This window comes from Chenopodium album, chromosome 1 (genome assembly GCF_948465745.1).
Source record: "Chenopodium album chromosome 1, dcCheAlbu1.1, whole genome shotgun sequence".
NCBI lineage: Eukaryota > Viridiplantae > Streptophyta > Magnoliopsida > Caryophyllales > Amaranthaceae > Chenopodium > Chenopodium album.
The window spans coordinates 89,459,028-89,482,903 of NC_137834.1; the positions used below are offsets into that span (position 1 = coordinate 89,459,028).

The 23,876-nt window shown below is 34.2% G+C and overlaps 2 protein-coding genes across 2 annotated transcripts; both read right to left on the reverse strand.

The window, feature by feature from the left end:
- Positions 1-10,457: 10,457 nt before the first annotated feature.
- Positions 10,458-11,952, reverse strand: LOC145638682 (transcription factor bHLH30-like). Its single transcript, XM_081689672.1, has 2 exons — positions 11,668-11,952; positions 10,458-10,889 (listed from the first exon to the last, which is right to left on the reverse strand). The coding sequence occupies exons 1-2, from the start codon at positions 11,950-11,952 to the stop codon at positions 10,458-10,460; spliced, it is 717 nt and encodes a 238-aa protein (XP_081545798.1).
- A 6,448-nt stretch (positions 11,953-18,400) lies between these two features.
- Positions 18,401-21,728, reverse strand: LOC145625907 (uncharacterized). The gene is made up of 2 exons (XM_081678594.1): positions 20,345-21,728; positions 18,401-18,532 (listed from the first exon to the last, which is right to left on the reverse strand). Exon 1 carries the CDS (start codon positions 21,566-21,568, stop codon positions 20,378-20,380), a length of 1,191 nt encoding a protein of 396 aa, XP_081534720.1. The 5' UTR covers positions 21,569-21,728; the 3' UTR covers positions 18,401-18,532; positions 20,345-20,377.
- Between the last annotated feature and the right edge of the window lie 2,148 nt (positions 21,729-23,876).

The following is a 23,876-nucleotide window of genomic DNA, read 5'->3' on the forward strand; positions in this document are numbered from 1 at the left end:
TTATAACTTGCACCAATTTCATTAACTCAAGGCTACTACAAACATTTATAACAACAAATAATGATCATATAAGGTTCTAAACGACATTATATGACTCCGAGATATATCCCCTAGAATTTCAATACTTTTTGACACCGGGCCCCAAAATCTCCAAAATTTCTAAAAAAGTGTGGATATTAGCCTTCAATTGTGGAATTTTTTTTACTCTTTTTGCCCAGAAATAAAAATTGCCTAAAAATTTACCATGGTCCTTGATACCCTCTGGGAGTCCAATTGGTTGGGTGGAACCATCAAATTTTCCTTTAAACGACCAATTTAGCGGGTTACAAATTGCACCGACTTCATTAATTCAAGTCTACCACGAACATTTATGACAACAAATAATGAATTAATGATTATATATGGTTCCAAACGACATTATATGACCCCGAGATGTATTCTCTTGCATCTCAAGGCTTTTCGATACCGGACCATGAAACCTCCAAAATTTCTCAAAAAGCGTGGATATTAGCCTTTAATTTTTGGAGTTTTTGGACTTTTTTCTGAAATTTTTACCATGGTCCCTAATACCGTCCGGGAGTCCCTTTGGGTTGGTGGAACCAACCAATTTGCTTTTAAGCGACCAATTTACGGGTTTGCAAATTGCACCAATTTCATTAACTGAAGGATACCACAACATTTATAACAACAATTAATGATCATACATGGTTCTAAACGGCATTATATGACCCCGAGATATATCCCCTAAAATTTCAAGACTTTTCGACACAGGACCCCAAAACCTCCAAATTTTCAAAAAAAAGTGTGGATATTAACCTTCGATTTTGGAATTTTTATAAATTTTTTTTAGCCCGGAAATAAAAATTGTCTAAATTTTTACCATGGCCCCTGATACCCTTTGGGAGTTCAATTGATTTGGTAAAACCATCCAATTTGCCTTAAAATGACCGATTTATTGATTTACAACTTGCACCAATTTCATTAATTCAAGCCTACCACGAACATTTATCACGACATATAATGATCATATATGGTTCCAAGCGACATTATATGAACCTCAGAAGTATTTCCTACAACTCAAGCCTTTTCGACAGCTGGGACTGAAACCTTTAAAATTTCTCAAAAAGTGTGGATATTAGCCTTCAATTTTGGAATTTTTAGACTTTTTTACGCCCGGAAATATAAATTGCCGAAATATTTACCATGGTTCATAATACTCTCCCGTATTCCAATTCAGTAGGTAGAACCATCCAATTTGTCTTTAAACGACCAATTTACTGATTTACAATTTGTACCGATTTCATCTATTCAAAACCAACCACGAACATTTATGACAACATATAATGATCATATATGGTTCCAAACGTCATTATATGACCCCGAGATGTATTCCCTAAAATCTCAAAACTTTTCGACACCGTGACTTGAAACCTCCAAATTTTCTCAAACCATCAATTTTTGAATTTTTTTGACTATTTTTCGCCTGCAAATAAAAATTGCCGAAAAATTTTCCATGGTTCCTAATACCCTTCGGGAGTCCAATTGGGTGGGTTGAACTATCCAATTTGCCTTTAAACGGCTTTAGCGGTTTACAACTTACACCGATTTCATTAAATCAAGTCTACCACGAACGTTTATGACAACATATAATGATCATAAATGGTTCCAAACGGCATTATATGACCCCGAGATGTATCCCTCAAAATTTAAAGGTTTTTAGACACCAGGCCCCGAAACGTGCAAAATTTCTCAAAAACGTGGATTTTACAATTTTGGAATTTATTTTTACTTTTTTAGCTCGAAAACCAAAATTCCCCAAATGTTTACCATGGTCCCTAATATCCTCAGAGTGTCCAATTGGGTGGGTGGAACCATCTAATTTTCCTTTAAACGACCAATTTACCGGTTTACAACTTGCACCGATTTCATTAACTCAAGCCTACCACAAACATCTATGACAATATATAATGATTATATATGGTTCCAAACGGCATTCTACGACCCCCATATGTATTCCCCAAAAATCTCAAGACTTTTTGACATCGGGCCCCGAAACCTCCAAAATTTCTCAAAAAGCGTGGATAATAACCTTCAATTTTGGAAATTTTTGACTTTTTTTCGCCTGAAAATAAAAAATTTCGAATTGTTTACCATGGTCCCTAATATCTTTCGGGAGTCCAATTGGATGGGTGCAACTATCCAATTTGCCTTTAATCAACCTATTTACCGGTTTATAACTTACACTGATTTCATTAAATAAAGCTTACCACGAACATTTATGACAACTTATAATGATTATATATAATTTCAAACGTCATTATATGACCCCGAGATGTATTCCCTAAAATCTCAAGGCTTTTCGACACCGTGCCCCTAAACCTCCAAAATTTCTCAAAAAGCGTGGATATAAGCCTTTAATTTTGGAATTTTTTTGACCTTTTTCGCCCGGAAAATTAAAATTGCCGAAATTTTTACCATGGTCCCTAATACCCTCCGGGTGTCCAACTGGGTGGGTTGAACTATACAATTTGCCTTTAAACGTCCAATTTACCGGTTTTTAACTTGCACCGATTTTATCAAATCAAGCCTACCATGAACATTTTTGACAACATTTAATGATCATAAATGGCTCCAAACGACATTATATGACCCCGAAATGTATCCCCTAGAATTTCAAGACTTTTTTTACACTGGGCACCGAATCCTCCAAAATTTCTCAAAAAGCGTGGATATTAGCCTTCAATTTTGTAATTTTTGAATTTTTTTCGCCCGGAAATAAAAATTGTCGAAATGTTTACTATGATCCCTAATATCGTTTGGGAGTCCCATTGGTAGGGTGGAACCATCCAATTTGCCTTTAAACGACCAATTTACCGGTTTACAACTTGCACCGATTTCATTAACTCAAGCATACCACGAACATTTTCCAAACGGCATTATATGACCCCGAGATGTATCCCCTTAAATTTCAAGACTTTTCGACATCGGGCCCCGAAAACTTCTAAATTTCTCAAAAAGCTTGCATATTAGTCTTCAAATTTTGAATTTTTTGACTTTTTTATTCGACCGGAAATAAAAATTGTCGAAATGTTTACCATGGTCCCTAATATCCTCCGAGAATCCAATTGGGTTGGTGGAACCATCCAATTTGCCTTTAAACAACTAATTTACCGGTTTACAATTTGCACGAATTTTATTAACTCAAGCATATTACGAACATTTATGACACCATATAATGATCATATATGGTTCCGAACGACTTATATGTCCCCAAGATGTATCCCCCTAAATATCAAGACTTTTCTACACTGGTCCCCGAAACCTCCAAATTTTTTCAAAAAACGTGGATATTAGCCTTTTATTTTGAAAATATTTGACTTTTTTTTTCGCCCGGAAATAAAAATTGCCGAAATGTTTATCATGGCCCCTAATACATTCTGGGAGTCCAATTGGGTGAGTGCAACCATCCAATTTTCCTTCAAACGGCCTATTTACCGCTTTATAACTTACACCTATTTCATTAAATCAAGTCTACCACGAACATTTATGACAACATATAATGATCATATATGGTTCCTAACATCATTAGATAACCCCGAGATTTATTCCCTAAAATCTCAAGGCTTTTCGACACTGGGCCCTGAAATCTCCAAAATTTCTCAAAAAACGTGGATATTAGTCTTTAATTTTGGAATTTTTTGAACTTTTTTTGCCCGGGAATAAAAATTGCCAAAATGTTTACTGTGGTCCTTAGTACCCTATGGGAGTCCAATTGGGTGTGTGAAACCATCCAATTTGCTGTTAAACGACCATTTACCGGTTTACAACGGTCAATTTAATTAACCTGCACCGAACCCGACTTGAACCGAAATTGACCATAACCCGTTTTAACCCGTCAAAACCCGAATTTCACCCGACTTGTTACTAACCTGGCCTGAATTCAGCCCAACCCGTTTCTAACCCAACCTGTTACAAACCCGACCCAAAATCAACCCGACTTGTTATAGACTACCCAAATTCAACCCGACTTGTTATTGACCCAACTCGAAATCTACCAGACCTATTTACCCGACCCAAAAATTCAACCCGATCTGTTACTACCCGACTCGAAACTAACACGACTTGTTATTGACCCGACCTAAATTCAACCCAAATTGTTCTTGACCAAATTTCAAATCACTTTAAATGCAATTTAGACCACCTTATTATTGTTGATAAAAGCATTTTCCAGACCAGCAAAAGAAAAGAGCATCATCCTCAAATTTAAGACCACCTTATTATTGTTGATCAAATTATTTTGTCTAGGGAGACCAAGTCGGTCTAGGTCAGCAAAAGAAAGGAGCATCATCCTCAAATTTAAGAGTTAAATATAGTATATATTTGTTGTATGGTCAAACGAGATAATTATCTTCCTAAATTATAGACTATAGTTCCCTAGTATATTGTCATATATATTATAGTCAAAGGAAGTAATTAGCTTGATAAAAATGATAGTTATCTATTTATAGTTAGTTGAACCCGAATATGACCTGACTTAGAAATGACCCGACTTGATTGTAATATAACCAACAAATTATTGACTTGAACATAACCCAACTTGAATCCGAGAATGACCCGACTTGGAAATGACCCAACCTGATTATAACCCGCAAATTATTGACTTGAATTGAACCCGACTTGAACCCGAGAATGACCCGACTTGAAAATGACCCGACCTGATTATAATACAAAAATTATTGACTTGAATTGAACCTGACTTAAATCCGAGAATGACCCGACCTGATTATAACCCGCAAATTATTGCCTTGAACCGAACTCGACTCGAACCTGAGAATTACCCTAACCCGTGAAAACCCGAACTAAACCCGACCTATTGTTCACCCGACCCAAACCCGAAAAGAAGTATGACCCGACGTGACCCAACTCAAGCATGACCCAACCCAAACCCGACCCGCATAGGTTATGGAATTAATCCGAATTGATCTGACATGAGTTGACTTGACTCACTCTTACCCGACCCAAACTCGACCCGTTTCCCCGAATTGACAGATCTAGACTTACCTAATCCCCACCTTCTAAATACAACTATATTACATTACATCATAATGACTAAAAAAAAAAAACATTGTTAAGTTACACATTTTTTTTCCTTGCAAAAAAAAAAAGTTACACATTTTTTTTTATAATTTATATTTAAAATAGTAAAAAAGTATGAAGTGTATATTTATATGTAAAAATATATATGAAGATCGGTATGGAGCAGGTACAAAGTTGGGCGGGGTGGGTATTAAATGGGGATGGGGCAGGTACAAAATAGGACGGGTGGGGTGGGGCGAGTATAACCTAAAATTCACCCCCACACCATCACCCATGGCAGGTATGGTTTTTATTCCCTTCCCCGCCCCACCACCCGCAAAACCGAGACACATCTTGACCCGCCCTACTGACATTCCTTTTCCATATGATACTATATGACCCTGGGATATCCCCTAGTATCTCAAGATTTTTCGACCATCGGTTTCGAAACCTTTAAAATTACTCAAGAAATGTGGATTATAGCCTTCAATTTTGTAATTTTTTTGAATTTTTTCAACCACAAAGAAATTTTGCCGAGATGTTTACCATGGTCCCTGATACCCTCCAGGAGTCCATTTAGGTGGGTAGAACCATCCAATTTGCCTTTAAACTATTATTATACCCGTTTACAACTTGCTCCGATTTCATAAACTCAAGCCTACCTTAAACATGTATGACATATAATGATCATATATGCTTCTAGACGACATTATATAACCTTTGGATATATCCCCTAGTATCTCAAGACTTTTCGACACTAGGTCCCTAAACCTTAAAAATTCCTCAAAAAACATGAATTATAGCCTTCACTTTTCGAAATTTTCACTTTTTTCGCTCGGAAAGAAATTTTTCTGAGATGTTTACCGTGGTCCCTAATACTCTACAAAAATCCATTTAGGTGGGTGGAACCATCCAATTTGCCTTTAAACGATCAATTTAGCCGTTTACAACTTGCATCGGTTTTATAAACTCAATCCTACCACGGACATTTATGACAACATATAATGATCATATATAGTTCCAAACGACATTCTATGACCCCGATATGTATCCCCTAGTATCTCAAGACTTTTTTGACACCGGGTCTCGAAACTTTCAAAATTTCTTAAAAAGCGTGAGTTATAGCCTTTAATTTTGGAAATTTTAGACTATTTTTCGCCCGAAAATAAATATTGCTGAGATGTTTACCATGATCCCTAATACCCTCCAGGAGTCCATTTGGGTGGGTGTAACCATCCAATTTTCCTTTGAACTGGTAATTTACTCGTTTACAACTTGCACCGATTACATAAACTCAAGCCTACCACGGACATTTAAATTATGACGCCATATAATGATCATATATGGTTCAAAACGACACTATATGACCCCGGGATGGATCCCCTAATCTCTCAAAACTTTTTGACACCGAGTCTCGAAAGCTTTAAAAATTCATCAAAAAGCGTGGATTATAGCCTTTAATTTTAGAATTTTTTGACTTTTTTTTGCCTAGAAATAAAAATTGCCGAGATGTTTACTATGGTCCCTAATATCCTATGGGAGTCCAATTGGGTGGGCGGAACCATCCAATTTACTCATTTTCGTACACGCCTTTTGTATTGGGTATAAGCTTTCCCGGGATCTTTACGTAGTCGAATAATGGTCATATATTGGTCAAAATAATATTATGATCCCGAAATGCATCTCATAGTGTTTCGTGAATTTCCGACACCGTGTTCTAACATCTCCTAAATTGCTCTAATTTCGTGTATTATTATAACCTTCATATTTAGCTTCCGTATATCATTTTTTCACCCAACAAGATTATGTATCCAAATACTTCCATAGGTTCCCAAAAGGCCTTGCATTGGGAGTCATAAATAGTGCCTGAAACCATCTCCTTCATCTTTAATGACAAAAATATATACAAGTATGCATTATTCTTGGGTGCACATGTCTTGTGTACATACTGCACGCCCTTTTGCACCATCCAACATCCCAACACTTAGACCTTATGACTAGCTTGTCTTAATCCCGCACTTAGCATTTTTTAGCATATAAGAGGCAACATTAACCTCGTTTTCTAAAATATAGTACGTGTTTCTAGGGAATAGGATGAGGGGGAGGGGGGGGGGGGGGAAGAGGGGGAGAACTAGCTGAATCGAAGCGACATAGGGTTGAATCTAAGTGGAATGTGGTAGCAATACCACTCTACCACTTACAGTACCCCGTTGCGTATTTAAGTCGTTTGCAAAAAATTCAACCCGCCGCTTGGTAGAAATTGTACTTCAAGCCTTTAATGTTGAATTTTTTTTTCACTTTTTCGGACATGGAAAAGAAAGAGGCCAGGTGTGCCCAGGAGCCTATTTGGGTGGTTGTATTTTTCATTTTTGTCTTTAAATTTCACTTTAGCTAGTCGTGTATGTATACGCCTTCCTTCATTATCTTATGATCACCATGGAACTTTATGTGACCGACTATTGGTCATATGTGAATTTAAACAAAATTATAACATTGGAATTATTACGGATAGTTGTATACTATGCATGTAATAATGTGTCCGTGATTAATTGTTAGTTGCAAGCTTGCAACTTTGTAATTTTGTATGCTTCACCAGTTGATGATGATGGAGTATATTATGTTGATAAATGTTAAATTAGATCAATACACACAAAATCTATTATTCCAATGGTGTTATTGTTATGTATGTTAGGTTGGGCTCTCTTGTTGACATGTTTATTACTTGAAATTGATCTGATGAAATATGTTCACAAGGTGGAAATATCACACATATATAGGCTCATATATTTTGACCAGACGTTCATATATTTTCTAGGCTCTAACTTTTTCTAAACTTATTTGATGCCAATTCAATATTATATCAACTACATATATAGAAGAATTGCAATCAAATGATACAAACAAGTATATAAACAACGATACAAATGATAGTACAAGTATATAAGTATATAACAACGAACTCTCTGACAGACAAATGTGAAGGCTGATACAAAAGAAAAATACTGAATCAGACAAAAAATGTAGGAAACATCAGACAGAAATAACACAAAAAAGATGACAGTATAGTCTCAAAAACTGAGGGTAGAACCGCTGCTTAGTTTGAAGGAGGTGGAGAAAGGGAAGGAATCGAAGGGATAGATGTCGGAAGGTTGGGGATGGTGGTGGGAATGGTGGTTGGAAGGTTTGGCATGGGAGGGAGAGCCATGTTTGGAATGGAAGGCATGTTTGGGAGAGACGGGATTTGGGTGCTTGGCATCGGTGGGATACTAGGCTGAGGCAGAGCTGTAGGTTGAGGCAGAGTTGTTGGGATTGTAGGCAATGGGGGGATGGCAGTAGTCGGGTTGGGTAAGGTAGGCACCGTCTGCAATAGATGGCGTGCTGCAAGGCTCACGTCGATGCATGACATGGCCATAAGTAGACCGAATATGATCATGTACTTAGATGAAGCCATTGTTCAAGTGGAGGTGAGGTTAGGAAATAGCTTGCTAACTTGATTAGACACTTGTATTTTTTAGTTGAGTTGAGGATTTAGGAGCTTGATTAAGAGAATTTATAGATGATGAAATCAAAAGCATCATTAGAGTTTGATGAAATGTTGTTGAGGGGGTTAGAGTTAGCTTGGAAGAGCTAGTTAGTTGACCAATCCACTTAATTGTCATGGTTTCAGATTCTAATTTTAGTTGAATTAACATATCTAATCTTTCTGACTTTTAACTCTTTGCTATTGCTTAATTCCTGTATCATAGGATAATTGAGGAGGAATTCAGGAAGATGAACAATAATTAAGGTCAGTATGATCCAACTTGTTTAAGATTATTATACAAAGATGCTGTTTGCATTCATAAAAATTCTATGTCCAAAACATAACATGACAATTTGTACTCGAAAAATAAAACAAAATAATGTATAATCAATGATTAAAGAGGATTTAATTTGTTTCTTGTAACTATTAGAACCTAATTTACATTGTTATATGTAGACTTTTAGGAGAGTACAGAGTAATTGACTTTGTTCTTGGACAATTACATGCATGTCACAACCAAAATTGATTTACTAGCTCTTCTTGTGTTGTGCGGGGTCATATTTAAGTCTAATTGATTTTTGATATTATCAAGTTAGGTCAGATCAATTATGGTTCAGTTTCGATTTATATTATCTAATTTCACGGCCGAGTCATATGATTGAGATTGAATAATATGGTACAATGAGTTGTATGCATCAATTTTGCATATTCATCTCATAATAAAAATTGTAAGTATTTCGGTCAATTTACCAATTTAAAATTTAAATTTCAAATAAACTTGAACTAATATTTAAAAAATCAGCATGGATCATGTTTTTGTCCACTTTCATACATTATTTGCTAGTTACTTCAATACTCAATAGCATTATGTCTAATCAAGCTTTATTTCTATCTTAAAAAATTATTGTTAATTGCATTATTTCCAAGTCTTTACTTTGAAACATCTAATCAGAACATGGATTGGAAGAAATTTCAACGAAGTCAATACTTGCAAAATAGGAGTATCACTAAATAATCATGATGTTGGAGCTTAATTATTTTGGTAATCCTATACAAGAAGCACTAAATATAGAGGAATCCCATGTGAAGTTTCATCCTCTATGGACTAGAGGAGGACTAAAGGTTTCAACTTGAGACTAATTAACTAGACCGTTTTTCTAACGAGTGTCTATGAGCACATGTTAAGTTTTATACGTATATTATCATTTAACAAGTGTAAGAATTTGTACATTCCCCTTGAATTGTCTATAAATCTATAGCTTTAAAACCTTATTGTTGAAGTGAACTTAACACCATTTCAAAGTGTGGTAATTTTGCGATTAGAGACTTTTGTCGAGATCGTTAAATCCTAAATTTTGATATTACATGTGACCTTGGTATGCCATTTTTATATACTTTGATCTTTGATGTGCAATCTAATCTTGATTTAATTTGAAAATTGCTTATATTAAATTATTTGCGCAAGTGTATCTTATGACATTACTAATTTGTAATTTGGCAGTAAAATACTATCATTACTAGTATCATTGGATTCCAACCATTATCAATTAGTTGTGGATTTGTTAGAAATAAAGACAATATTAAGGCTCTAAACAATAATTGCAATAATAAAAAGCACTAATTATTGCCATATTACTATCATTGGCTTCAGATTCCCAAACTATCATCATATTCATATAAAGTTACTAACTAGTACAAGCTGCATACATTAACATAACACAACTTCTATCTTACCTTTTTTTTTCCCCTTTCTAATTGACAGTTAGAAAAACATAGAGTACATATATTTGTTAGTTAGGATTTTCCAACTGTATACTTAACTACCAATATTACAGGCCCAGCCCAACACACTTCCCAATTAATACGGTCGGTGCATCCTTAGCCCATGGCCCAACCCAGAAGAAGAAGGAGCCTTGTCCACCACCACTTTTAAAGCCCGTTTCAGCAGCCCCTCCGGCCCGCCACCACCAACGCCTCGAACCCATAAAACATTCTTGGTCCGACCCCCTACCGTAGCCATCTCCGCCTTCACAACTTTACCCTTAACTGACCTTAATGCCCTTGTCAAGTCCAATATAAGCTCAGGCCTATCCTCACAACACAAGGTAGCAATGAGGGTAGTATTGTCATTTTCACTACGTCGTAGGCTAACCTCATCTATGTCCCCCGGAAGCAAACAAGCATTGCACCCATCGTAATCCTCATGTCCATCCCCTGTCAATTCCGAGGTGGCCTTTTTTAGCTCCCTCACCCGCCGGACCACCTCTGCCAACACCGAGGCCTTGTCTGTCTATACAAAATTTTTGTACATGTGACAAAATTAGTACGTACTCTTTATGTGAGGTCAAGATCACATATAATACATGTGTATTTATCTATTTATGTGCTATGTATAATAATAGTAGTCCCTATATAATATCTTGTTGAAAAGGAAAGTTCGTCAAAGAATAACTATACAATATGCATGTTTTTGCATATATATTCTATTTTGTTCAAATGTAACTAAATTCCACAATCAAAATTTTATTACTTGTTTGTACATGCCAACAACTTGTAATTATGGACAAGTGCAACGAACAAACAAATCAACAATAGTACAAAGTAACAAAATCTTTGGACAACAAATTTGCCTGACCATTCCTTTTAGAGAATTCATGATTATTACAATTAGTCCCTTTCAATGAAAATTTATCCATAGGGACTATATACGTGACGAAAATTCAAACATTTATATAATCATAAAAGGTAATTAAAAAGTCGTGTAGATAATATAATTAATTACTATATTAACAAATATTATTATAACTACTAATCATTTTCTTACACTTTTACTTGTGCTCTTTTTGTTAAAATAAAGTCAATACATATATGTAAAAATATGAACTTTATTTTAACTAAATATATACCTCGTACAACATAATTCAATATGATGCATATATGCAACATACAAGCACTACATACCATAATTAAATGCTTGATGAATTGGTGAATAACATGTTATAGGATAGGGTATGATAAAGTTAATAATCATAAGTTTGGAAAAAAAAAAAAAGAGAGAGAGAGCTTACTTTGACAAGGTTAGGGAGGACGGAACGTAGGGTGGCAAAGTGACCGTTGATACGCTTGCGACGGCGCCTTTCGGCCTCCTTGTGACTCTTGCAAGCTGCTAGAGCTTTAGCCTCAGGGGACAGCCCTGCCTTTGATGAAGAGCATAACATAGACGAAGGAGAAATAGTGGTTGCACTTGCTATTATGTTGTGATTTATAGCGTTATTTGTAGTGTTTTCTTGAATTGTTGGTCTTAGAAGAAAGTTATTAGTATTTGGATAACTAATATTTGAAGAATTTCCCATTTCATAATAACTTGCCATTGAATTTACCAACATTTCCCCCCTGCAAAATAATGTAGGAAAGACATAAATTAAAATGACATGAAATATTAACCAATTTTTTTTAAGAAAAATACATTGAAGACAAATGAAAAGATATGATACAAATGTTACACTTACTAAGGCATTTAATTTTAGTAGGAGGGAATATAAAAAATAATAAAACAAAATAAATGTGAATCTTATAGTATGATTTTAATTTATGTGCTCAAATTATGAAATCTCTACCTTGATTTATCAAGAATCTCTGAGGAGCAAAGATGTTGCTAGTTGTGTAGTGAAGAGTGGTAGCCCTAAATTGCTAGTTGTGTAAAGTCCTACTTATAGAAGACTATAAGAGTAATATTCCTACTATTTGTAGAAAAGTCATTTATTATTATATTAGTATTTTTAATTGGTTAGTCTTCCTATAGTACTATCATTTTAAATTTTTTTATTATTATTATTATTATTTTTTTTTTTGAATTTTACTTTTTCCTCTTTTTTTGTCTTTTCTACTAACACAGTAAATGAGCTATTGAGCATAGTGGTTTCATCTTTTAGGTACAAATTTATAATATATGCTTATTAATAAATAATAAATTAATGTATGCATACTTTTTATTTTAAAGGAGTATGAAGTGTTTTCTCTATTTCAGTACTTAGCTAGTTAGCTTTGCAACATTTTAACCTGCTCATTAATTATTTGTCAACCCATGAGTTTGATTATAAATGTACAAAATTATGGATTACTAGAAAAAATTATAATTGTTAACGAGTAAATTATGCAAAAGCCTAACCAGCTATTACAAGTATTTTGAACAAATGGAGAACGAGTTTTCAAAATATTTTTAAAAAAAAATTAAAATAAATAAATAAATAAATTGGAGAACGTACTATTGTAAAACTAGGTCTGATAATGAACTCAAGCTATATATTCTTTGGTTGGTAGAGAGTGCAAATGAGCAATAAGGAAACAATTCAAAAGATTAGTACAAAGAATATTCACAAAATCAATCTATGTTACATATACTACTATCACTACGTTTAGCATCCTTGTATTCATGTTCTTGCTATCTGAACTTCAAACTTTTTAAAATGTTTTAGATTTTATATATTTTTCGTTTTCCATTAACTTAATTATTGTTATGCATGACTAATTCAAAATGTTAACTTTAGGTGCATTGGAGTGTTTAATTCATGTGATTTTTACTTATTATGTATCTCAATTATCACTACTTGAAACTTATTTTTATAAATTCAGCTATTCAAGCTATATTTCCTAAATTTATATTTTAAGAGCTATTAACCTGACCTAGTGACCTTATCTAAATTTATATATGATAAATTATTTACACTTCGTAACTAATAACATGGAGGACCTTTTATATAAACCTGGGTGTATATAGAGGTATGCACACCTAAAGTTGTTTTTTTTTTTTTCATTTGATATAATTTTAAAATGAGCATAATACACTTGGTGCACCTTACACGCACCCGGGTGTATATAACAATTTCTAAATAACTTGTGGGTTACATTAAAGCCATTAATGATGTTCATTATAGAGTATAATGTACTACACCTTTTCTAGTTTTTATTTTGCAATAAAATGGGAGTCATTACCATTAGTGGGAATGAAGCATGTGATGAAAATATTTAGGGACAAAGGTTTTCCATTTTTCATCTTTTGTAGGCGGTCTACCATTTTTCATGATCAATATAGCTGAACTAACTTTGATTGCAAAATTTGGACTTTGAATTGTTGAATCATAGTCTCTTTAATATGTTTTTTTTTTTTTTTTTTCTTTTCGTAGACTCTCTTCTTATCATAATGAAGTAGCAAATTAATCTACACTCTCTTTTTACTTATATCTCCCAACTTCTTTATATACGTAGTACATTTTGTCATATTATATTGAGTTTTATTTATTAAAAGACATTGTTAAAAAAAAAAAAACGAGTATGTGGCTAGTTCCGAGGAAATGATTTTGGCACCCTCATTATGAACGCACAATTATGCTACTCACAAAGACTAGTGCCAAAATAAACCATGGGATTGGATTACTTAAGATAAGTTTCCCTAGATTACAAAGGGAAGAAACTAAAGCAAACTAGAGAAGAAGGACAAGCTGAAAAGCAAATAAGGCAAGTGGAATATTCCTGCAACAAATGTGTTTGGTTCAGCAGTGATAATGCCGGGACTTTGATGGTAAATAAACAAAGCTCAATCATTTTCTTACATACCCTGCTTAATTTTTTATTTCTATTTTAATCTACATACTTGGGTTAGTACCATTTTTACCGTAGTAAAAATGTTTTAACACACACAACATTCCTTTCATGTGCAGTTAAATTCCCTGATGTTTTTTTTTCAGTTGACAGTAATTATTGACACTAATTACTTGGTTCAGTAAAATTTACTGTAAATTAATAGAAGTTACCTTTCTTAAAAAGTGTACTTTTATTGCTTAAGGTCATCTTACACTTGACTTTTCTTAACTCTGTAAACAAACACTTTTGCACATTTTCATTTTTCTATAATTTCATACCTCTTACCTAAAAAGTAACCTACTTTTAGTTACAACTTATCATTTGTTATAACAGCAAGTATCATTATGATCGGTTCGATTTGCTTTTTTGTAACAGTTTTTTGTGTTTTTGACTAAGGTTTTTTTTAGTTGAAACTTGTACGGTCTCCTTTATCAATCTCAAAGATTATTTAACATGTATTGATCATCATTTTTTAGGACAAAGTAAGTTTATTGACATTAACAACGGGGTAATGCAAGCTCGTAATGTTGCAGATTGTCTAGCAAATCACGTATGAGGGTGACATTCGATGTTTTAGTGTGTGTGTGTGTGTACGTAAACATGTATGTTACATTGGACTATACGGGTTTCACATCATCATATATGTTGTTAGAGGTAATTTAGACTTTAGAGCAAAGTCGCCTGAACTAATGATGGTTGTAAAGATGATTAGTTTCTTAACATATGATGCTTAAAAGAAAGTCTATTATATTGTACTCTTTATGAATATTAGATGATACGGAGTATTCATCATATAAGAAAACGAGTTTATAAATATAATGCATGTATTTCGTAGATACTTCTTATATGTCATGATGTATGATGAGTTTATGAGCCAAAATATTTGTATAAATGAACTTTGAAGATGATTAAGTAATAGGAGTAATACTTTAAGAGTACAATTCAATGCTCTTTTATCTTTAGTAGATTTAAACATTGTCTAAAAACTTTAAAATAGCATGTTCTGTAACTTTGTAGAAACCCTAAAAAAGGCTCCACAAAATATGAAAACAAAATAGTCCAAAATTATAACCTTATAATTTCAAGTCAAGAATATGAATATGAAAAGAAAGAAGAGATCTGAAATTTCTGATCAAAAACTCTGTGAAATAGGGAACAACAAAATGAGCTGGACCCTAAATGTAACAGTTTTTTGTAGCAGACATTCCTCCTTCACTTTATCCAGCAATCACAGAAGATAATTGAGTATATTTTGTTCGGTTTCTTACCCTATTTTTCAACTTTTATTGGTGAATTTCTCAAGAATAAAGTATAGACATATAACTGTTATACACACAAAGTACTTAGTACATGAACATCTTATAAGATGCATATTCATGTTCTATAGGTTTACTAAAAGTTGAACGATGATAAATTATTGGATGGACGAGTAAAAGGAACTACTACGAAGTATGTTAGTCAATCTCCAATTCTCCATCCAGTTCTTCATCGTGGGATAACTAATTTCAACTCACATACATGTAAATTATTTTCCTAACAGTTTTCGAGAGAAAAGTTGTTCCGGGAAATTAGCAAAGTTACAAGTTTGAAGAAATTAAACTACTGATAAGAGGGACAAAATCATTAGCAAAAAGAGCAGAATAGTAGATGGTTTGGTTTCAATAGCCCTGATTTCTGACTATGATAAGTGACGATTGACCTCTGAGAGGAATATTTTTAGCTTTGCCTTTATGCTTGTCCTTTGTTATTCTCTCTAATTCAATCACCAAAATAGTTGGTTCTACTTTTTTTTATTTTTTTTTTTAAGAAATAACAAGTAATCATATCTTAGGACTTTCTGTCTTTGATATTTGATATTACCAATATATTATGACTTTTATGGACCCATATTATTATGAAAATTTGTATATATACTCCTAATCTGGTCTTGGAAATGATATGCTGTTGAGAGCTTCCTTATTTTATTTGAATTCATGTTAGCTAGTTCACATCTTGTCCTATTCACCTTAAACAAAATGTACGTAAATATAATCTCAGCTCAACCAAATAAGTTCATTTTAGCATAAATAAATTAATTTCATTTGAAATACAGTAAGTTTTATTCAATCAGTTAGCGACTTTAAAAAACGTGTGTATAGAAAATCAGGAAAAAATACAAGTATGTTTTAACAAGTAGAATAACTAAATTTCAGCAAAATAGTTGTAATTCAATAAAAATAATTCAAGCTTTATACAGATAAGGATACAGCCTTATAGACAAAGTGCAAAAATTTATTTTTTTGAAAACAAGTGCAATAATTTATTAAGATAACTTTAACAACTTCCTAATGAAATTGGTTTACAGTGTACTAATTAAACCTTATTTTTAGTAAATTTCATCTTACTTGGATGAGTTGAAGAGAGCCTTAGAATAAGACAGAATCGCGCTTGGTGCAGCCGAGTTAAATACAGATTGCTAGATTAGAGAGATGATATATGAATCAAAGATTAACTGTAATAGTAATATGGTGCTCAAGCATGTTTAGACATTTGTGTTATGAATTATTTGTTACTATTAAAGCTTGATTATTTGGGATCGATTATAGAGACCGTGAAATGAAAGAGATGTGTGAAAAGGGCCCAACCTTTTGTTTGACAGGGTTGTAGTATAGTCTTGCCCATCAACTTTGTCTTTTGACCACACCGATTTTGAATTTATGGAACAACAATAACCTCGCTGTGATTTTTGATTTGGAGCTCAGTATGCTTCATGAAAGAGCAATGCTATATCATGCTTTCTCTGTTCTCTTTTAGTTGCGACAATTTGATTATTGTATACATCAGGCCAACATTTGGTAAAGATTTTACAACTTGTTTTTGAGTTGTGTTGACTAGAGTAAATGAACGGAGAAAGTATTATAATTAATCCTATATATAAACATAACCAAAAACTAGATAAAGCCCGTACGATGCACGGTTTGTTTGAATTTTTTAAAATAATTTTTTATATATATATATTTATGTGCTAAAATTTGTTATATATTTAGATAAAATTCCTAATATCAAAATATAATATTTTATATTTAATTAATTTAAATTGGGCAACCTCATTCGCCAATTTTGCTTACATGTCATTTAGTGCAATTTCCCCAAAACCTTGTTTCTAAGTCTTCAGATATCAGAGACAAAAATGATCCAAACCCCTGAGCCTGGCGGTCTAGGCTAGCCGTGCTTGGTTAATAACAAAATCGTGTTGGGTCATACCTGACTAACAGTCCAGTTGCAAGCACTATTAGAGATAGTCAAGCAGGGCTTAACCCAAAAACAACAACAAAGTCCATCTGAGGTTCAGCTCAAATTGGTTAAGAGGTATGTGAAATTATAAATCATGATCTAATCTTCAAATCCAGCAGCTAATTAGCCTGTTTTTTTTTTTAAAGTGAGTGTACTAAATTGACAGTATACAAGGCCACAGTATATTAATCAAAACAAACCAGATACTATCTGGGATCTAGCCATACCTAGGACTGGCCCAAAACACTTGGTCTGGCCTACTGCGGCGTGGTCCACTATTACTCGAAACAAAAATTGGCTAAGTCTAGTTTTGAGTTCAGCTAGTAGCTAGGCCCAATAATTTCAGACCCTGATTAAGAAAAATGATTGTTAAATGAGTCATGTAGTATGAACCAAATTGCACCCAACAAAGAGCAGATGGACGATGAACTTTCCAATTGTTCAAAGTTTAGTGTGGACTTGAGCTTCAAGCTCAGTTTGGGCTCAAATCAAAGCTAGTTATAGTGGAGCTGTTTTGTTTATTGGTTGTCAAAAAGAGGAAAAAGAAAAAAACAGAAAGCAAGAGTGCAGCTGTAACTGGATGGTTTTCCAAAAAAATTTACATTTACATGAATATTAGAGCAGTAATTTAGAACCAAAACTCAAGGCACCTAGATGGTAGACATTTTACAATATTTTTTACATTGGCGATGTAATATGACAAATTGATACATATTGCAAAGATGAATGTATTAGTTACCCCTAGAGTTATTGGTCTTAGGTTAGTCTGAGAATGTCTCATATGGAGTACATAATCTTTCCTTGAATTTTATCTTAAAACTGACAGACCAATCACAGCAAAATAAGCGATGCAACAAAAGTAATGTGTATAAGTGTGCTTACCTTGTGGTTAAGCACCGTAATGCCATGTAACGACTGAGCTACTCTGTTATGTACTGATGATCCATGGGAAAAAAGAGGTGACCTTGGAGCAAAACGAATGAAGAGAAATTACATGCAACAACCAGAGCGTGCTGAGGCCTGCAGCAGTAAGAATAGTCTATAATCTATGTGCTACTCTTGCAGAAAATAGACAGTCAATTAATCTACAGACTAAAGTGAAAACATGAATATTAATCCCTTCAAACCCTACAAATAGAAATCAATGGCATATGCTGGGGATCTAAACCATCATATAGGATGATGATTACCATTCATGCTTAAGAACACGACTCTGTCAAAACACCCCCTCAATGGTAAGATAACAAGGAAGGAAAATATGGATGCTGCATCCCAATTCCTAAGTAAGTGTCGTCTGTTTTGCATGGTGTATAATGCGTGCACACACTCTATCACAATAATAAACCATACAAGTGACTAACACATAGAAGAAATACAGATGATCAGATCAATAGTATTTCACATATGCTTCTTGTCTCCTTCCAAAATACAGAGAATTGGAATCAATATCCAAATAATTTCGTAGTAGTAAGCAACAGACGGTAGCGACAGATGAATATTGATCAAATGGTACATTATTACATTATTTAACATTGATCTCAAGAAAACCAGAGAGAATGAAACAAATTCCTAAGTGAAGATTTCAACAGTAATTCAAAGTCTTTCTAAGCAAAGTAGAAACATTCCAGCAGAAGCATGGAGCCCTGATCGCTAACAATTGTGAAATCTGGTGTAGTAGCTTTGATCAGCTCTAAGGGGCACAAACAATGACAGCAAGGAAGTGGGTGGCTGTTGGGCACCAACTAATGAACTAATCAATGATAAGATGAGGTCTAAGAGCACTCCCATTTCTTTACTCCCATTTCTTTATCAAAGATCCCTACTCCACATAGCCAGTATTCTATTTACATATTTCCACTTCAGTAAAGATGATAAATGATAAAATAAAGGCCTTCGGTGCCCATCACTGGTATCTTACCTTATGCAACATTCTCAATAACATAAACCGAGTACTCTATTTACATATTTCCACTTCAGTAAAGATAATGAATGATAAAATAAAGGTCTTCAGTGCCCATCACTGGTATGTTACCTTCAGCAAAATTATCAATAACATAAGCCGAGTATTCTATTTACATATTTCCACCCAAGTTTTCTAATCTTCAACCCTCTGCCAAGGATACAATCTCATTATCATTGTTTTCTACCAATTTAATTCACATTAAGTGTGATCTACAATAGCCCACTTACGCTCACAGCAACTCAATAATAACAAATATGTTCACAAGTATAACCAACAATGTGATCAGTACAATTCAATCTCTAAACAAAAAGTGGAGAAAAGTGAACGGAGTCAAAATTCATTGACAAAATGCCAACCTAAAAGAAGCAGCAATCAGAATAGTATATGTAACTATGGAAAATCTACAACAGAGAGTACATATGGAACTAAGCAACAATATACTTCTTCATTTAACCTAAGTTGCACAAACAAATCTGAAATTAGCACGCAGGAACTACCAAAAACAAAGAGAAAGATTTCCTTAATATAGCAATTGTTATGATAAGAATATCAGTAATATGGAACCACAGAAGATGAAAACCATTTACAAACTTGAAACAGTCATTTATCCACAAAGTTTAAATATAAACTTGCATTACTTCATCCCAAAAAAGGGCAACCGACTACACAAAAACTTTGCTAATTTCATATTCTTCTTTTTTTGAAAGTGGCTAAATTAATCTAAAAACAAAAGTTAAGCTCCTGCCATCTACAAGACAGCCATTTCACCCAAAAAATTTCTGGACTGTCATTTACTAAACCATGCACTACAATATTTCAACATATCTACATTAGCTATTTCCAATGCCGAAGCATACCAACAGACTGACCTGCATTGCACCTTGTTCCACTTCCTCTATCCATCAAAGTACACTATCAGGCACAAATTCAACAAATATCTCACCATTCTCCTCGAAGAACGCCATGTCATCCTGATCGAAACCACTCCCAACCCCAACATCACCACCATGATCACCCTCGAAAACGGAATCCTGATCTACACCTTCATCCTCATAACCCCCAATACCATTAGCAGCAACACCCTCATTGCTCCTCCTCCTTTTCCCCATCAACTTCCTAGCATTCCGTGCCACCGACTTCCGCTTCGTTGCCCGGCCATTCCCCACATTCATTCCCTCCACATTGCTCCCAACATTCTCCCCATTCACCTCATGATCATTCTCAGACTCATCACTCTCATCAGCAATCTCGATAAAGTTAGTAAAATCAACACCAACATCAACATTAGGATTGCCATTATCATCAACAACAAAATCCATTTTACCAGCACGAGACTTCCCAACTCTTCTCACAGGAAACAACCCCACAATAGGAGACCATGAATCAAATTTCCCAACCCCATTTTCAGGAGAAAACCCTAGAGGAAAATACCCAAAACAACTGAAATACTGCCCTTTATCCAATTCCATTTTAGGAAGAGAATTCAAAGCAACTGCATGAAAAGCCCTTCTACAAGTCTGATTTTGACACCTTAAACAACACCCTTCATAAACCCTATCATACTGAAACATATAAAAACAGTAAGGGCAAAAAGTCCAGAAATTATTACCCATCTCTTCATCACCACCATCTTCATGCTCACTCTCTCTCCTTTGACCAATAAGCTTGGAGTCAAACTGGGTTTTTTTGGTGGGGTCACAGAGACATTCATACGCTTTCCAAATCAAATTAACTGCTTCCTTTGCTAATGGGGATTTCTCTTCAATGGGGTCTAGAATTGAGAGAAGGCGCTTAAATTGAGAACGAATTAGGGTAAAATCGTTGCAGAAAGTATCGATTTGAAGGATTGAGTAGAAATTAGTTGGAGAAGAAAGGGTATTTGAGATAGCAAGAAGTTGAGAAGCATGACGATGATTGGAGACAGAATTAGGGTCATGGGGTTGATGGGATTCAAGAGCATATTGACGACAAAGTGAGAAATTGCGAAGACGAAGATGGGTTTCAGCGAGTTGAAGAAGTTGGGAAGGAGATAAATTTGCATCTTCTTCTTGTTCTTGTTGGGGTTTTTCTGAAGCTTCTCTTGGTCTGTTCATGGTGATTTTTGGTGGGGTTGTGAGAAGAGAAGATGATGTGAGGAAGGAGGAGGAAGAAGAAAGAGGAGTTTGTGTTGCTAATTTTGAGTGTGGAGGATGAATTGGTCCTTTCTCGGTCAATGGGAAATGACGATGGCAAATTGGCAAGTGTTATGAGGGGGAGACATGTGTTGCGTTTAGGGTTAGGTTGCACGAAAATGGCTACACATCCGTTTATGATGACAAGGGTATGGAAAATTAGTTTTACCGAATTCAGAACATTTATATTCATGGGCGCAAATGTCTGGCAAAATATAATCAACCCTTCGTAAAAGGAAAATGATATATGCAATCTTTAAGTTGAATCAAACAATAATTGTGTTGATTGATTCTTATCTTCTGATATTAATACGAGTATCAAATTTATTATTTTAGATTAGTTTATTACCTTTTACAAAATGACGTGGAAATAAAGATTTAAACCTCATATTACTCCGCTCTTCAGAGTATTTCTCTCTTTTTTTTTTTTGTCAGGTTTATCTTATATGAAAATTTTAAGGTGCAGGCAGCTGTACCTTGCTTGGTACAGCCAAAAAATGCAAAAAGAACATGTAACTATTTTGTAAAGAGCATACAATTATTTTGTAAAAAACATATAGTTATTTTGTAACGAACATCTAATTTTATATATTTTTTTCATATCTAAATAACATCTGCAATATTAATAACAGAGCTTTTTTGGTGCAGCAGGCCACACCGTGTGGCCTGCTGCCAAATCAGTAAAAATAACGGATTACGCAGTATAACGGGGTTATTATTCACTCGCATAACGGGGTTACTGGTTTTGTCAGGGTTACTTGTATTTTTTTTTTTCCAGGGGTTACTTGTATTTTTTTTTCAGGACTTGTATTTTTTTTTCAGGGGTTACTTGTATTTTTTCTTTCAGGGGTTACTTGTATGGATTATTTATTCAGGGGTTATTTGTATTTTTTTTTTTCAGGGGTTACTTGTATTTTTTTTTTTTTTTCAGATGTTACTTGTATTTTTTTTTAGGGGTTACTTGTATGAATTACTTATTCAGGGGTTACTTGTATTTTTTTTTCAGGGGTTACTTGTATTTATTTTTTTCAGGGGTTACTTGTATGGATTACTTATTCAGGGGTTACTTGTTTTTTTTTTCAAGAGTTACTTGTATTTTTTTTTTCAGGGGTTACTTGTATTTTTTTTCCAGGGGTTAATTCAAGGGTTACTTGTATGAGTTATTTATTCAAGGGTTACTTGAATGAATTACTTATTCAGGGGTTACTTATATGAGTTACTTCAAAGGTTACTTGTATGAATTACTTATTCAAAGGTTACTTGTTACTTATTCAACGGTTACTAGTAAGCCCCATACCAAACCAGTAACACCCTACAAGTAACCCTTGAGCAAAACTAATTAAAACATCACTCTACAAGCAATCCCTAACCAAACCAGTAACACCCTACAAGTAACTCTTGAGCAAAACTAGTAACACCCTACAAGTAACCCCTAACCAAACCAGTAACACCCTACAAGTAACCCCTGACCAAAACCAGTAACACCCTACAAGTAACCTGACCAAACCAGTAACACTCTCACCAAACCAGTAACACCCTACAAGTAACCCCTGACCAAACCAGTAACACCCTACATGTAACCCCTGACCAAACCAGTAACACCTACAAGTTCTCATAACCAAACTAGTAACACCCTACAATTTTTGACGTAGAATGTTTGATCTAAGATTCCACGAAGAAAACGAGCTCACATTTCTTTGGTTCTCATCAATTTCACTACTTTAAATGTTGTTGATGATTTTAAGGATAATTAATCACAATTTTTCACAGCAATTTAACACCCAATTTCTACAATTTCGGGCTTTAATTGCAGCAATTTGGCAAAGACGAGAGAAAAAAATGGGTGGAGTAGAGATATGGTTGTTGGTGATGTGTGGTTTGGCTTGAAAAAGAAGCTAAGAAAAGAGGAGAGAGAAAATGGGTAGAGTAGAGATATGATTGTTGGTGATGTATGGTTTGGAGAAGAAGATAAGAAAAGAATAGAGAGAAGAGTTGTGGTATTTTTTTTTTAAAAAAAATAATAAAATTTGTGGCTGGCCACACCGTGTGGCCAGCCACATACAAAAATTTGTGTATTAATAAAGAACATGATAATATTATGTAATAAACTTTATCTATATATAACCACCCTAATTTGAAGACAAAATTTAATAAACATTTCACATTAAGCAATGATCATTATGTTGCAAATAAAGTACATTACACTGACTAATCAATGAACATAAACATA

Bases quoted from the DNA above. Each gene is read 5' to 3' on its own strand.
- LOC145638682 (XM_081689672.1), bottom strand. From the start codon at position 11,952: ATGGGAAATTCTTCAAATATTAGTTATCCAAATACTAATAACTTTCTT. The intron at 10,890-11,667 runs GTAAGCTCTCTC...AATTTTGTATAG, and splicing joins TCCTCCCTAACCTTGTCAAA to ACAGACAAGGCCTCGGTGTT.
- LOC145625907 (XM_081678594.1), bottom strand. From the start codon at position 21,568: ATGAACAGACCAAGAGAAGCTTCAGAAAAACCCCAACAAGAACAAGAA.